The sequence below is a fragment of the Heptranchias perlo genome, chromosome 5 (genome assembly GCF_035084215.1).
Source record: "Heptranchias perlo isolate sHepPer1 chromosome 5, sHepPer1.hap1, whole genome shotgun sequence".
Classification (NCBI taxonomy): Eukaryota; Metazoa; Chordata; class Chondrichthyes; order Hexanchiformes; family Hexanchidae; genus Heptranchias; species Heptranchias perlo.
In genome coordinates, this window is record NC_090329.1 from 37,147,741 (window position 1) to 37,164,598 (window position 16,858).

Sequence of the window (16,858 nt, forward strand, 5' to 3'; positions counted from 1 at the left end):
TTGCCTCTCCTCATTCTTCCTACCAAAATGTATCACTTCACATTTCTCTGTTAAATTTCATCTGCCATGTGCCTGTCCATTTCACCAGTCTGTCTATGTCCTTCTGAAGTCTGTTACTATCTTCCTCGTTGTTTACTACATTTCGGAGTTTCGTGTCATCTGCAAACTTCGAAATTATATCCTGTATACCCAAGTCCAGGTCATTAATATATATCAAAAAGAGCAGTGGTCCCAATACTGACCCCTGGGGAACACTACTGTATACTTTCCTCCAGTCTGAAAAACACCCATTCACCACTACTCTGCTTTCTGTCCCGTAGCCAATTTTGTATCCACACTGCCACTGTCCCTTTTAATCCCATGGGCTTTAATTTTGCTAACAAGTCTATCATGTGGTACTTTATCAAACGCCTTTTGGAAGTCCATATACAAAACATCAAACGCACTACCGTCATCAACCCTCTCTGTTACTTCATCAAAGAACTCAAAGTTAGTTAAATACGATTTGCCATTAACAAAACTGCTGACTTTCGTTTATTAACACACATTTTTCCAAGTGTCAGTGTCTATAAAAGTTTCCCCACCACAAACGTTAGGTTGACTGGCCTGTAATTGCCAGGTTTATTTCGCTCCCTATTTTTGAACAGGGTGGGGGGTAACATTTGCAATCTTCCAGTCCTCTGGCACCATCCCTGTATCTAAGGAGGATTGGAAGATTGTGGCCAGAGCCTCCACAATTTCTACCCTTACTTCCCTCTAACTTTGGATGCATCCCATCCAGACTGGGTGACTTTTCCACTTTGAATACTGCCAGCCTTTTAAGTACTTCCTCTTTATTTTTATTCTTTCCAATATCGCTACTACCTCCTTCTTTACTGCTACATCCTCTTCTCTAGTGAAGACAGATGCAAAGAACTCATTTAGTACCTCAGCCATACCCTCTGCCTCCACAAGAAGATTGTCCCTAATTGGCCCCTCCCTTCCTTTGACTACCCTTTTATTAATTATATGTTTATAAAAGACTTTTGGGTTCTCTTATGTTAGCTGCTAACATGAATGTAACTTGACATCATCTTTTGTATTTGTCCTTGAAACTTCATAAACCTGTTTGCTTTCCACTTGAACTTATCCATTCATGTGATTTGAAATGAATCCTCAATTCTACTAAAATTGTAAAACGAACCCAGCCAGCTATCAAACAGTTTAATGAAAAATTCCGTGCCTCCACCCACAGTCATTGTACTCGCTGCCTGGCTGCAATCATCAATTAATGTTGTGATGCTACCGATTGATTTGCTGTAGTTTTGTGGGTGGGGTTCTTTCCCTTTCTCAACCCTCACCCCTACCACAGTCAGAGATGTACAGCACAGGTCTTTCAGTATCTTTAATCCTCCCATGTTTTCCCCATTCGCAGCTGCTGTGTGTCCTAACTTGATGTGCCACTTACCCCTCCCCTTCTAAATCCACTAGTTATGTGCTCTCGCTCACCAGATATTTGTATCCAAAATGCACCATCACGACCACCCCACTCATTCCCCATGACATTTATAGACTATTGATTCTAAATGGTCCCACGTTGGCATCACTGACCAGTCTTTTGGGAGGATAATATAGTTGACCCACCTTCTATTTTCACCCCACCTTGCCAAAATGATTTTTTCATCCACAGAACCCCCTCCCCAACTGTGAGGTCATTTTCCAGCAGCAGTCCTCTCCTCTCTGCTCTTCCCATCCATCACCCCCTTCTCCTCTGCCCCTTTTTGTCCTCTCCCACTCTCCTTCCCTCCTCTGCACCTCCTCATCTCTGTCCTGTCCTGTCTCATCCTCCTGTCCCTCTCCCTACATCCTCCACATACTAAGGTGAAACCCTTCTGAGCCTGCAGACTCTGTGTTATGATATGTATTGCATATTATTCATACAGCACAGAAGGAGGCCATTCAGCCCATTGTGCCTGTGCCGGCACTCTGAAAGAGCTAAAATTAGTCCCGCCCATAGCCCTGCAAATTTTTCCTTTTCAAGTATATATCCAATTATTGAACATTTTGAATTTATTTCTATGTACTGCCTCCCCTGGGGGAAAAATGACTAGCTGGGTTGGGTACGTTCTTTTATAGTGCATGGAAAGGAAGGTCGTATGTGATTGTCATAGCAATATCCGCATCTTCAAGGGACAAAGTCCCTCGGGGTCTTACCAATCTGGAATGATGCTGCAGTATGTGGAGGAGACTTTAATTGGAAGAATGAAGAACATCTTACAAGGAAAATGGTCTATCTTCTCCACTAACTGTCATGTTTTGATGATGGGATAACAAACTGTTTTTGGTGATGTATCGGTAGTTATGGGTGATCCATTCAGAATGAGAAAGGATTAGCTAATTTTATCTGTTATTTAATGTGATGATTCAGTCATTCTGAAATAAATAGATAATTTTTTTTAAATGGAAGATGAATTATTTTGAAAATAATTGAATCTAGAAGCTATTGCCAAGGTTTGAAACTTAATTGGAAAAATAGTGGATAACCTGTTTTGTAATGAATATGTTTAAGCAATTTGTTTTTAAAGACTATATAACATAACTTTTTCAATTCCATTAAGTTCCAAATATTATTAGATCTATCAAATGGATATATAGCCAAACTTACTGCAGTAATTCTTGCAAAGTATTGATTTTGATGGAACTTCTGCCAAGACTGAGTGAAGTTTTTGTGCAAATGAGGTTTATTTAAAAAAAGTAGTTGGCTATGACTGAAATGTAAACTACTGTAAATAACGCACACAGTTTTTCATGTGTGGCACTATAAAGAACAAATATTTTCAAATCTTGTGTCTACTTGCAAAAGTTATTTAAATTTATTTGTGTACGAAGGGATTCTATTCATGATTTCAGGGAGGCAGTACAATTGGAACTGAAGATGATTGATGAAAATATTAACTTATCAAATGTTGAACAAGTCTTTACAATTGTGTCGTGAACAGTACTGTGCTGCCCCATTTGTTAATTATAGAACCTATAGATGTAATAACTTTTTAAGATACTTAAAACTTAAGTATATTTGCAAGAAGTTTTTCTTTTTCTGATGTGCTTTTTTCAGTATGGAACAACTCCATTGATATGGGCTGCCAGAAAGGGTCATCTTGAGTGTGTGAAGCATTTGTTGGAAATGGGTGCTGATGTCGATCAAGAAGGAGCTGTATGTATTCTCAATAATTTTATCACTACATATATGTTTAAAATGAGTTTTGAAATGTGCAGAAGGTTAAACAAAAGTTTTTTTTTGTAAGTTTAACATTTATGATGGTTATGAAAAAATGATTTTTCCAACCTAGAAATTACTTAGTGTAGCATAGCTCTAATGATTTGGTACTCACAATTTGGCTTGACTTGACGTTAAGAGTGTCACAGACCTTGCAGTATGATCCACTGATGTAGTCATTGTAAATAGAAATATAGAAAATAGGAGCAGGAGTAGGCCATTCGGCCCTTCGAGCCTGCTCCGCCATTCAGTATGACCGTGGCTGATCCTCTATCTCAATACCATATTCCCGCTCTCTCCCCATACCCCTTGATTCCTTTTGTGTCTACAAATCTATCTAGCTCCTTCTTAAATATATTCAGTGACTTGGCCTCCACAGCCTTCTGTGGTAGAGAATTCCACAGGTTCACCACCCTCTGAGTGAAGAAACTTCTCCTCATCTCAGTCCTAAATGTCCTACCCGGTATTCTGAGACTGTGACCCTTCGTTCTGGACCCCCCAGCCAGGGGAAACATCCTCCCTGCATCCAGTCTGTCTAGCCTTGTCAGAATCTTATATGTTTCAGTCAGATCCCCTCTCATTCTTCTAAACTCGAATGAATACAGGCCGAGTCGACCCAATCTCTCCTCGTATAACAGTCCTGCCATCCCAGGGATCCCTTTATGGCAAGTATATCCTTTCTCTGGTAAGGAGACCGAAACAGTAGACAATAGTCCAGGTGTGGTCTCACCAAGGCCCTGTATAACTGCAGTAAGACATCCTTGCTCCTGTACTCAAATCCTCTTGCAATGAAGGCCAACATACCATTTGCCTTCCTAACTGCTTGCTGCACCTGCATGTTTGCTTTCAGTGACTGGTGTACAAGGACACCCAAGTCCCTTTGTATATCAACATTTCCCAATCTATCACCATTTAAATAATACTCTGCCTTTCTGTTTTCCCTTCCGAAGTGGATAACTTCACATTTATCCACATTATACTGGATCTTTATCCACATTAACTTTAACAAGTGATAAAATGCAAACATTGCAATATTCAAAATGGCAAACCCAGCGAAGTAGTGAGTACTTCTTTAACTTCTGCTTAAAACTTAGCTACTAAACTAAAATATTACTACAGTAAGTAACATTGTTGAATTTTTCTGATTTGCTTTCAAATTGCTCTATCTGCTGTACAGACTGTTCCTTGCTAAGTCTTTAAAGCTATTCATTTTCTTCTGTTTTGAATGGTTTTGTGGTATTGAAAATTGGTCCTTATGGAGTCATGGTATTTTGAACTTGATCTACTGTAAGTTGATTATCTTTTAGTGCCTGTGGTTGTGAATCATCTACCCAAGTAAGGCGTTAATCTTTTTTCAGATGCTTGGGGCTCAGGCACTTCCTGAGGGCGGTGCATAAGGCTTTAAACCAGCAAGATGGGGGGAGAGATCTGGTAGCAATAATAAAAGTCTAACGATAAAAGGAACAGGAGATGAGTGTAAAGGTCAGACCAGGGTAAGGAATAAAGATAACAAACAGTCAAAGAACAAATGCAGTTGTAAAACAGAAGTATAAAAGGACTGTTTTAAAAAAAAGTAAAAGGAACAACTATTAAAGATGAATTAAACTGCCTGTACAGCAATGTACACTGCATCCAAAATAAAACTGGGGAACTGGAGGCAATAATCCCTAGAGAGGAACCAGATATAGTAGGAATAACTGAAACATGGTTACATAAAGAACAGAACTGGCAACTAAATATTGCAGGTTATAACATAATCAGAAAGGATAGGGAAGGAAGAAGAGGGTGGTGGAGTAACTGTACTAATTAGAGATAACAATGGCAATAGAAAAAAGGGACATAACTAAGAGAAGGATAGAAATAGAATCCAAATGGATTGAAATAAAAGATAAGGGATCGATCATGCTAATAGGGTGTACTACAGACCACCTAATAGTAGAAAGGAGGTGGAGGAAGAAATATGTGAAATGAGTAAAGGACATTGAATAATAATCATGTGAGATTTTAACTATCCCCAAATAAACTGGCAAGAAGAGGTTGGTAAAGGGGTACAGGGAATGGAGTTTTTATAATGTGTGCAGAACTCCTTTCTTACCCAGTATGTAAAAAGCCCAACAAGACAGGAAGCACCCTGGATCTGAAGCAGAACAGATAAGAGAGGAATATCTAGGCAATAGCGATCACAACATAATCTTTATCGTAAACCTTGAGAAGGACATAAGTAAGACAAAGACTTAAGTAATAAATTGGATAACAGCTGATTTTCAGGGGATGAGAATGGAATTAGGGAAAATAAACTGGAAAAGTTCACTGACCAACAAAGAAATGGAACAGCAGTGGGAAACATTTAATCAGTAGAGTCCAGGTGAAATATATCCTGCTAAAAAGCAAGAAGAAACTGGCCAGTAATGACACACATTGGATGATTTTTTTAAAAAGGGCAGAATTGAAACTGAAGAAAAAGGTGCCTGCTAAGTATTATCTATGTACATAGATAAGAAAGGAAAGGATAACAAAAAGGAATATGAAAAGGTTAGGAAAGAAGTCAAAAAACAATTAGAAAGGCAAAAAGAAGCCACTAAATTAAATTATCAAGGAATATCAAAAAATAGTAAAGTATTCTACAGACACATAAATAACAAAAGAAAAATCAGGATGGGGATAGGGCCACTAAGGGATACACACAATAAACTCACAGGTAATGATAATGAAATGGCAGAAATATTAAATAATTGCTTTGCCTCAGTATTTACGAGGCAGACTAACATTGTGGGCATGACATTAGAAGACTAGCTCAAAAAAGATATAAAGACATTTAAGATAGAAAGGGAGGAGATAATAAATTAATCATACTTAGAGAGGATAAAGCCCCTGGTCTGGATGGATTGCATCCCCGCATATTTGTTAGGGAAGAGCTAGCGTATATATTTATATTACATACATTTATACACATTAGAAAAATGAATACTGCCAGAGGACTGGCAGACAGCTAATGTTGTTCCTATTTTTAAAAAGGGAGATAGAACAAGTCCAAGGAACTATAGACCAATTAGCTTAACGTCTGTGATAGGAAAGATAATGGAATCCTTACTCAAAGATGTAATAGAAAAACATCTAGAATTCAAAAATATAATAAAGAATAGTCAGCACGGATTTCAAAAGGGAATGTCATGTTTGACCAACCTTATTGAATTTTTTGAAGTAATAACAGAAAGGTTAGACTAGGGTAATGTAGTAGATGTAATATATTTGGATTTTGAAAAGGCCTTCAATAAGGTACAGCATAGTAGGCTCATGACTAAGGTCAGAGCATGTGGAGTCAGGGGACAAGTAGCAGAATGGATAGCAAGCTGGCTATAAATCAGAAAACAGAGTAGGGGTTAAAGTTAGTTACTCAGACTAGCAAAAGATGGGAAGTGGTGTTCCACAAGGATCAGTGCTGGGACCACTGATGTTCGCCACATACATAACCAATTCGGACTCTGGACTCGGAAGCACAATTTCAAAATTTCAAGACAACACCAAATTGTGGGGTATAGTTAATACTGAGGAGGACTGCAACAAAATACAGGAAGACATGAATAAACTTACAGAATGGGCATGTAATTGGCATATGAATTTCAATAAATGCGAGGTGGTACATTTTGGAAGGAAGACTAAGGAGGCCATATACTCCTTGGAAAATAAGAGTCTAAATTGGGTAGAGGAGCAGAGGAACCTGCGGGTATAGATACATAAATCACCTAAAAGTAGCAATGCAGGTTAATAAGGCCATTTAAAAAAAAATGCAAACCAAGCACTGGGGTTCATTTCCAGAGGGATAGAATTGAAAAGTAAAGTAGTTATTTTTAACTTGTATAGAACCCTGGTTAGACCACACTTGAGGACTGTAAACTGTTCTGGTCTCCATATTATTAAAAGGATATACAGGCACTGGAGAAGGTGAATAAAAGATTTACTAGGATGATGCCAGAACTGAGATCGTACCTATCAGGAAAAATTGAACAGGCTAGGTCTCTTTTTTTCTAGAAAAGGGAAGACTGAGGGGTGACCTGATAGAGGCCTTTTAAGATTATGAAAGGGTTTGATAGAGTAGACGTAGAGATGATGTTTCCACTTGTGGGGGAGTCCAGAACTAGGGGCCATAAATATAAGATAGTCACTAATAAATCCAAAAAGGAATTCAGGAGAAACTTCTTTACCCAGAGAGTGTTTAGAATGTGGAACTCGCTACCACAAGAAGTAGTTGAGGTGACTAGCATAGATGTGTTTAAGGGAAGCTAGATAAACATATGAGAGAGAAAGGAATAGAAGGATATGCTGATATGATTAGATGAAGTAGGGAGGGAGGAGGCTCATGTGGAGCTTAAACACTGGCATGGACTTGTTGGGCCAAATGGCCTATTTCTGTGCTGTACATTCTATGCAATTCCCCCCTCCTCCAATTTTGTTTGTTTTTGTCACCTTCTCTTCTTGGGGAGGTTATCTGTCTCAACCCTCTTCCATTGGTGTTACATTGGTCATTAGGAGTTGCATGAATGTAGTAAAGATAGACTTTCTTTGGCTGAGAAACACCTAATCTAGGTTTGATTGGCAAATTCCTTCTAATGCATGTAGTATAAGGACATGTAAATAACATTTAACATTAAATATAGTTCTTCATGCAAGCTATTTTTTTGAGAGTTAGGTGTAGCTGTTGTGGTACCACCTAAACATTGGTCCAAATAGTCTGCAGAATACTGATAGGAAAGCTTTACACACCCTGTCTGCTGCCTGCAGAACTCTTTCGTAGACAGTATTGTCTCCTAGAACTCTGTCCCTTGTTCAAATTTGAAGTTACCCATTCCTGCTGAATTAAGTATGTTGCAACATGCATCAAATTATGGGACTGTGACTTGCCTGTTGCTACTCTGGTATAATTTTTGCCATATATTTCTTGCATCCGGTAACCACTGGAGTCTGTTTTGTGAGAATTTGTCCTAGTTACTACCGTCTCTGTTTGGACCTTATAACGCCACCTAATATACAGGAAGAAAGAAACAAAAACTGTCTAGAACAATAATCTTAGCCATCCTTTCCATTTCTGGAAACCTGGCTCTAAATTGGCTCGAATACAAATTAAATAATATTTTCTCAAGTGGATTACATGAGAATTGAATTTTGAAATCATTTGCCTGGTCCATTTGAGTGAGGAATTTGTAAGTTATTTACAGGGAATAAAAATCACTGAATACCCAATTGAAGTTTCTTAAAAATAAAATTGCAATCTGACTTTTTTCAAAGCATTCTTTTAGAGAAATTTGCACATACTTGCAATGATGCCTGAATCTGGCGTTTTTAACTTTGGGATCTTCATTCAAATTTGGCAAGGAAAGTTTCAGCCAATTTGGGGGAAGAAAGTTACAAGCTTGGAGAATAGGGTAGTTTTTTAAACTTGTCAATTAACATTTCATTCATTATAACCATGCGCTTTAAGTGGATGAACGTTATTCTACTAATGGAAAACATGCATCTTTTGTTAAAGATTAGAAACTAGCCAGTGGACAGGGAAAAGTTATAATTGTATAAAGGATTCTATGCTGCAAGAAAGTTGCCAAAGGAAGCACATATGTTGGGAGGTGGAGGAATTCGAATACTAGTTTCTTGCAGGCTTTTAAGTTGCTTTATTTTCAGCGTGCTAAAACTGCTAAGTAACAGGCCCAGACCTTGTCCTTTATGATGTGGAATGAATTTGAATGTGGCACAAGACTGAGACACCAATTTTAAAAGTTTTGCCCATGAGCACTGCAATGAAAATTCACTAGTACATTTAAAGATTTTGCACCTAGCACACATTCGTCAGACTCGAGTGTCACACTTCATCTCGCGTGCAAAATGTGTGTGAGGCAAAAAAAACCTGCTGAGCTCAAATAAATAAAGCATCATATCACTTAAGTGAATGATACTGATTGCCTACAATATGACTACAGAGATACCAACACTACCTGTGAACAGTCACCAATTGTCAAGCAAAAGTACAAAACCAACGGATTGTTACAAACACAGGAAAGAAGGGCATTAGTGTCTAATAGTTTAAATCACTTCATAAAAACATAAACCTGTCTTTCTCTATCATACCCACAGTGTTTATGGAGAAGGCCTCACTGTATGTTACTTTCAATTTAAAAATAATCTATTTAAGAATGAGATTTATTTAAAAGCTAAATTAAATTCTCTGGGTTGATGTGTTCAATGAGAAAAGGGCCAGGACAAAAGTAGGGTTTGTTTTAGACCTACAGGCTCAAAGAAAACCCCATTGCCATGTTTTTGGGTTAGTTCTGCCCTTTCTGCTCGTATTCCAGCGACATTGGCATCTCTACTTTAGATTATTTTCTGAAATGGGTTTCCAATTTCTCACATCCTCAAGAGTGGCCCTGATACAAAGTGCCCAGGAAATGAACACCAAATCTTTGTTGTGATTTGTGTTAAATGCTGGATCCAGCCTGTGCCACCACTTCGATTTTTTTTTTTGCCAATTTATTTTTAAACTTTTTTTTCCCCTCCATTTTAGGACTCTTGCTGCCTTTCAGCCTTCTAAGAACATAAGAAATAGGAGCAGGAGTAGGCCAATCGACCCCTCGAGCCTGCTCCGCCATTCAATAAGATCATGGCTGATCTGATCCTAACCTCAAATCTAAATTCATGTCCAATTTCCTGCCCGCTCCCCGTAACCCCTAATTCCCTTTACTTCTAGGAAACTGTCGATTTCTGTTTTAAATTTATTTAATGATGTAGCTTCCACAGCTTCCTGGGGCAGCAAATTCCACAGACCTACTACCCTCTGAGTGAAGAAGTTTCTCCTCATCTCAGTTTTGAAAGAGCAGCCCCTTATTCTAAGGTTATGCCCCCTAGTTCTAGTTTCACCCATCCTTGGGAACATCCTTACCGCATCCACCCGATCAAGCCTTTTCACAATCTTATATGTTTCAATAAGATCGCCTCTCATTCTTCTGAACTCCAACGAGTAGAGTCCCAATCTACTCAACCTCTCCTCATCTGTCCGCCCCCTCATCCCCGGGATTAACCGAGTGAACCTTCTTTGTTCTGCCTCGAGAGCAAGTACGTCTTTTCTTAAGTATGGAGATCAAAACTGTATGCAGTATTCCAGGTGCGGTCTCACCAATACCTTATATAACTGCAGCAATACCTCCCTGTTTTTATATTCTATCCCCCGAGCAATAGAAGCCAACATTCCGTTGGCCTTCTTGATCACCTGCTGCACCTGCATACTAACTTTTTGATCTTCTTGCACTAGGACCCCCAGATCCCTTTGTACTGCAGTACTTTCCAGTTTCTCGCCATTAAGATAATAACTTGCTTTCTGATTTTTCCCGCCAAAGTGCATAACCTCACATTTTCCAATATTGTATTGCATCTGCCAAATCTCCGCCCACTCACCCAGCCTGTCTAAATCCCCCTGTAGGTTTTTTATGTCCTCTTCACTCTCCACTTTCCCTCCCATCTTTGTATCACCTGCAAACTTTGATACGTTACACTCTGTCCCGTCCTCCAAATAGTTAATATAGATTGTAAAGAGTTGGGGACCCAGCACCGACCCCTGCGGAACACCACTGGCTACTGGTTGCCAGTCCGAGAATGAACCATTTATCCCAACTCTCTGCTTCCTGTTAGATAACCAATCCTCCACCCATGCCAGAATATTACCCCCAATCCAGTGCTTCTTTATCTTGAGCAATAATCTTTTATGTGGCACCTTGTCGAACGCCTTCTGGAAGTCTAAATACACTATGTCCACTGGTTCCCCTTTATCCACCCTGTACGTTATGTCCTCAAAGAACTCAAGCTAATTTGTCAGACATGACTTCCCCTTTGTAAAGCCATGCTGACTTTGTCCTATTAAATTATGTTTATCCAAATGTTCCGCTACTGTCTCCTTAATAATAGACTCCAAAATTTTACCCACCACAGATGTTAGGCTAACTGGTCTATAATTTCCAGCCTTCTGCCTACTACCCTTTTTAAATAAGGGTGTTACATTAGCAGTTTTCCAATCTTCCGGGACCTTTGCCGAGTCCAGAGACTTTTGGAAAATTATTACCAAAGCATCCACAATCCCTATTGCCACTTCCCTCAAGACCCTAGGATGTAAGCCATCAGATCCAGGGGATTTATCCGCCTTGAGTCCCATTAATTTACTGAGTACCAATTCCTTAGTGATTTTAATCGTATTTAGCTCCTCCCCGCCCCCCCACCCCCCGCCAGAGCCCCCTGTTTGTCCAATGTTGGGATATTCTTAGTGTCCTCTACCTTAAAGATTGAAACAAAATATTTGTTCAGCATTTTTGCCATCTCTATGTTTCCCACCATTAATTTCCCAGTCTCATCCTCTAAGGGACCTACGTTTGCCTTAGCCACCCTTTTTCTTTTTATGTAACTGGAGAAACTCTTGCTATCTGTTTTTATATTTTTTGCTAATTTATTTTCATAATCTATCTTCCCTTTCTTAATCAATTCTTTAGTTACTTTTTGCTGTCTTTTGAAGACTTCCCAATCTTCTATCCACCCACTAAGTTTGGCTACCTTATATGTCCTTGTTTTTAGTCGGATACTATCCTTAATTTCTTTACTTAGCCACGGATGGCTGTCATTTCTTTTACAATGTGTCCCTTCTAAAATTAAAAAGATAAGTCAGGTTCCTACCTGCTTCTCCTGGTCTTTTCACCCACTCCTAAGGCCTCTAGACTTTTTTTATTCATTCATGGGATGCGGCAAGGCCAGCATTTATTGCCCATCCCTAATTGCTCATTGATAAGGTGGTGGTGAGCCACCTTCTTGAACCACTGCAGTCTGTGTGGTGAAGGTTCTCCCACAGTGCTGTTAGGTAGGGAGTTCCAGGATTTTGACCCAGCGACGATGAAGGAACGGTGATATATTTCCAAGTCGGTATGGTGTGTGACTTGGAGGGGAACGTGCAGGTGGTGTTCCCATGTGCCTGCTACCCTTGTACTTCTAGGTGGTAGAGGTCGCTGGTTTGGGAGGTGCTGTCGAAGAAGCCTTGGTGAGTTGCTGCAGTGCATCCTGTGGATGGTACACACTGCAGCCACAGTGCGCCGGTGGTGAAGGAATTGACTGTTTAGGGTGGTGGATTGGGTGCCAATCAAGCGGGCTGCTTTGTCCTGGATGGTGTTGAGCTTCTTGAGTGTTGTTGGAGCTGCACTCATCCAGGCAAGTGGAGAGTATTCCATCACACTCCTGACTTGTGCCTTGTAGATGGTGGAAAGGCTTTGGGAAATCAGGAAGTGAGTCACTTGCCACAGAATTCCCAGCCTCTGACCTGCTCTTGTAGCCACAGTATTTATGTGCCTGGTCCAGTTAAATTTCTGGTCAATGGTGACCCCCAGGATGTTGATGGTGGGGGATTCGGTGATGGTAATGCCGTTGAATGTCAAGGGGAGGTGGTTGGACTCTCTTGTTGGAGATGGTCATTGCCAGCCACTTGTCTGGTGCGAATGTTACTTGCCACTTATCAGCCCAAGCCTGGATGTTATCATTAGTGAACATCCCCATTTCTGACATTTATAATGGAGGGAAGGTCATTGATGAAGCAGCTGAAGATGGTTGGCCCTAGTACTGTTGTTTCTCAATTAATATATTTTATTTTTACCTTTGTAATAATAATTATATCGCCTCTGAGCAAGTAAATAATACTAACCCCCCACTACTTCCTGCCTAGCTGGCTTTTAGTTTGGCTCTGGCCCATCTCTTTCATCTTACCTCCCACTAGTATGCATTGCCTTGCCCCATGCTTGCATAAGTACCTATATCTATCCAGCTCTCTCTCTCTCTCTCTCTCTCTCTCTCTCTCTCTCTCTCTCTCTCTCTCTCTCTCTCTCTCTCTCTCTCTCTCTCTCTCTCTTTCTCTCTCTCTCATTTCACACACACCTGCAGTCTAGTTGACTAATAGCCATTGTTTTAACGTTTTGTGCCCTGTTGCTCTTTCTCCCAGCTAGCCCTGACTCTCAGCCTGTTCCTTGCACCTCTTCTCACCATCTGCAGGTTCCCTATTGCATCCCGTAACTTGGTCAGGTTCAAGACTGAGGAGTTCTCCTGTGTGCCCTGTCAGCCTTCCAACAGATTCAGAATCATTTCTGAGAGGCAACAGCCACACCAGAAAAGGCCGCTTGGTAGTGGGAGAGAGGCCGAGAAGGGAACTTGGTGATAGCGGGGAGCAAGGGGGGGGGGGGACACCCTGGGTGTTGTGTTTGCACAGCTTTTGTGGATCTTCTGCTCCTCCTGGGCAGTGTTCAGCCCTTTGACTGCATTCTATTGGCTCAGATTTTTAACATTTTTATTGTAAATTTTAATTTGTATTAGGCATCAAAACCCATGTTAACTAACGATAACCTTATCACAATAGGTGGCAATGGAGGGAATTTCAAAGCTTTTTTCATGCATTATGTGGCTTCTCTATTTTATCTTATTAAAAATCTTATATTTGCATGCCCTGGTCCAATTATCCCCTATCCCCTAACCCTGATCAACCTGAAGACTACACTTGGCCTTCACTCCCTGTGTACAATGCCACAAGAGATAGACTAATACGTCGATATACTAACCAGCTCCTCAAAAGGAGGACATGACACTGTGGCATCTATGTTATAAAAGTATTATTTGTATTAAGTTTTGTTAAAAAGACACTAATTTTTCACATCTTTTTGTAGAACTCTATGACAGCCTTAATAGTGGCAGTTAAAGGTGGTTACACTGAGGGAGTGAAGGAATTGCTAAATCGCAATCCAAATGTCAATCTGACTGATAAAGATGGGAATACAGCTTTGATGATTGCTGCCAAGGAAGGTCATGTCGAGATTGTTCAGGATCTGTTGGACGCTGGTACTTATGTCAACATCCCTGACAGGGTTTGTATTTAGTATTTTTTCTAGTTGTATGTTTTCAGTTAATTTTACTTGAGGTTAACAATGTTGATTCAAATTTTCACAAACTAAAATTTGTAATCCTAAACCCTGAAATGTGGATCTTGGTACTTTATTTCCCAGGAGTTTGTAGCTAGTATTTTATTAAAGGGTTCTGGTCATAAAAATTCCCTTCATGGTTTTGATGGTAATTTGGAACCATAAGTTCTTCATATTATTATTGAAACTTTCTACTAAGGGATATTGTAATATTGCAGTTTTAGAATGTCTTGATTCCTTGTCCATCTTTTTGCTCCTGTGCCACGCTATCCCTTCCCAAGCAGATTGGCTGGGCATCTCTTAATGCTTTTGTGTAGGCTGTTGCATGGAAATCCACAACAGTTGATGGGGGTGACTGGCTCTTTGATTTTTTTTCCCCCTTCTCTGGGGAAACACCTCATCACAATAGTACAGTTGAGATCAGGAGCTCACCTTGTGATTGGCAGGGATTTTTGTTGAGTATTTGTGTACTTAAAACAAAAAAATCAACAACCAAATGAATGGCTTGCAGAGTTCTTGCAGCAAAGTTTTACCAAAAGTTGGTTTAAACTTTGCTCAATCTGACTTTAGTTTGTGCAGTTACACAAGAATTCTGATGCTATGTTTAATCTTATCTTTTTTTTAAATTCCCCATTGTCGTGGAATTGTGCTCCTGGAAGAAATTTTCACCATGTTGTATGTGCATTTTCTTTTCAGAGTGGTGACACTGTTCTAATTGGTGCTGTTAAAGGTGGTCATGTGGAGATTGTGAGGGCTCTGCTGCAAAAATATGCTGACATTGATATAAAGGGAACGGTAAGTCTAAAGCATAGATTATTGCAAGACTAGTAAAGGCCCTGATGTAGAGATAATTAGCTTTAACAGTGAACACTAGAGGGGACATGTTTTTAAAATAAAACTGTCCACAAAATCAGAGATTATAAATGCAGACTGAGATGATTGAATACTTTCTGGGACTTAATGGTCCTGCTACCTGAATAGGAGGAGAATGTTCTTTGTGGAAGGCAACAGGTCAGAGTTGAACAGTGGAATGTGAGCATGGACAAGTATTCTGGAGTTCCAGTCAACCACCTTTTGAGACTAGGACATATTTCTGCAGAGCTTTCTCTTGAAGGTTAAATGATGGATGTAGATAGCTGATGGACATTGTCTTGGCTTATAGCCAATGATAGGGTCAACTGTGCACGGTCTGAAGAAGGGATGGCTTAATTGTCAAATGACCTTTCTTGCTCCATACTTTTTTGTGTTCTTGTATGCTTTTCTGAATTCTCCCTGAAATGTTTGTGAACTTACCCTGGTGCTTGAGATGAAACACCAAGTTTAAACTTAAATGCTTTTATTATTTCCTAATTTTTCAGTGCCTGCCCCATATGCTGTGATGAATGCAGTCATCATAGAAACTACCTTGTTCATATGTGGAGCACTTTGGTGGTTTAAAATGTTACAGGGTGTTTGATCATGATTGGGAAAGTGAGTAGTCCTATTGCACGTTTTGAAAAGAAGAACGAACCTACATTTATATAGCCGTTCACTTATTCAGGTTGTCCCAAAGCACTTCACAGCCAATTAAGTATTTTTGAAGTGTAGTTACTGTTGTAACGTAGGGAATGTGGCAGCCAGTTTGCGTTCAGCAAGGTCCCACAAGCCGCAAGGTCCCACAAGCCGCATTGAGATAAATAACCAAATAATCTGCATTCAGTGATGTTGGTTGAGGAATAAATGTTCTCCAGGACCGGGAGAAATTTCCTGCTGTTCTTTTGAAAAGGTACTATGGGATCTTTTATGTTCACCTGAGAAAGCAGATGGGACCTTGGTTTAACATCTCATCTAAAAGAAGACTCCTCTGACAGTGCAGCACTGTAGTGCACTGTATTGTCAGCCTAGAACATGTGCTCATGTCTCTGGAGTGAGGCTTGAACCCACATCCTTCTTACTCAGAGACGAGAGTGCTACCACTGAGCCAAGGCTGATGTTTAAAATTGATTATTGGGTTGTTTAAAATTGATTATTGGGTTGTTTATTCCTAAGAAAAGATGTTTTTCCCCCTATGGCAAAGTAAAATTTCAAGTGAAATTAGAAGCTTTTAATTTATTTAATTTCTTCTAAAATTGTTTTTAGGATAATAAAACTGCTTTATACTGGGCTGTGGAGAAAGGAAATGCAACTGTAGTAAGGGATATTCTTCAGTGCAATCCTGACACAGAAATCTGCATTAAGGTATGACTGGATACTTCCTGGAATTGATACTGTACAAAATTGTACTACGGTTGTTTTACTTTGGTATCGTCACCTTTTTCTTTCTCTCCTCCCTCCAGGAGGGTAGGTCCAATTTGCAGACATCTTGACAGATCTGATGAATTAATTTTGATTATTATAGAGTCATAGAGTCATACAGCACGGATAGAGGCCCTTCGGCCCATCGTGTCCGCGCCGGCCCTGGAATTATGTGAAAGGTCTCCTCCCCAATCGGTTTTGCTTCTCTCCCTCCCCTTGACCCAAATGATGCTGGCAAATTTGACCCCTGGAGGATCATTGAGTGTGCTTGCCATTGTGAGACCTGTATTATTGTAATTGCTGGGTTGTATCACTTTTGGCATAAGTCGGTGCTGCAGCTCATTAGAATATTTAT

General features: G+C 39.9%; 1 protein-coding gene across 4 annotated transcripts in view; it reads left to right on the forward strand.

Annotated features, from left to right (window-relative positions):
* The window catches only part of kidins220b (kinase D-interacting substrate 220b), a 210,661-nt gene that overhangs the window by 69,787 nt on the left and 124,016 nt on the right, over window positions 1-16,858 (forward strand). For all 4 annotated transcript variants that reach the window (XM_067984236.1, XM_067984238.1, XM_067984239.1 and 1 more), the window contains exons 7-10: window positions 3,095-3,193; window positions 13,978-14,175; window positions 14,926-15,024; window positions 16,348-16,446. In XM_067984236.1, coding sequence (XP_067840337.1) covers window positions 3,095-3,193; window positions 13,978-14,175; window positions 14,926-15,024; window positions 16,348-16,446 — 495 coding nt within the window. The remainder of the gene's footprint in view (window positions 1-3,094; window positions 3,194-13,977; window positions 14,176-14,925; window positions 15,025-16,347; window positions 16,447-16,858) is intronic.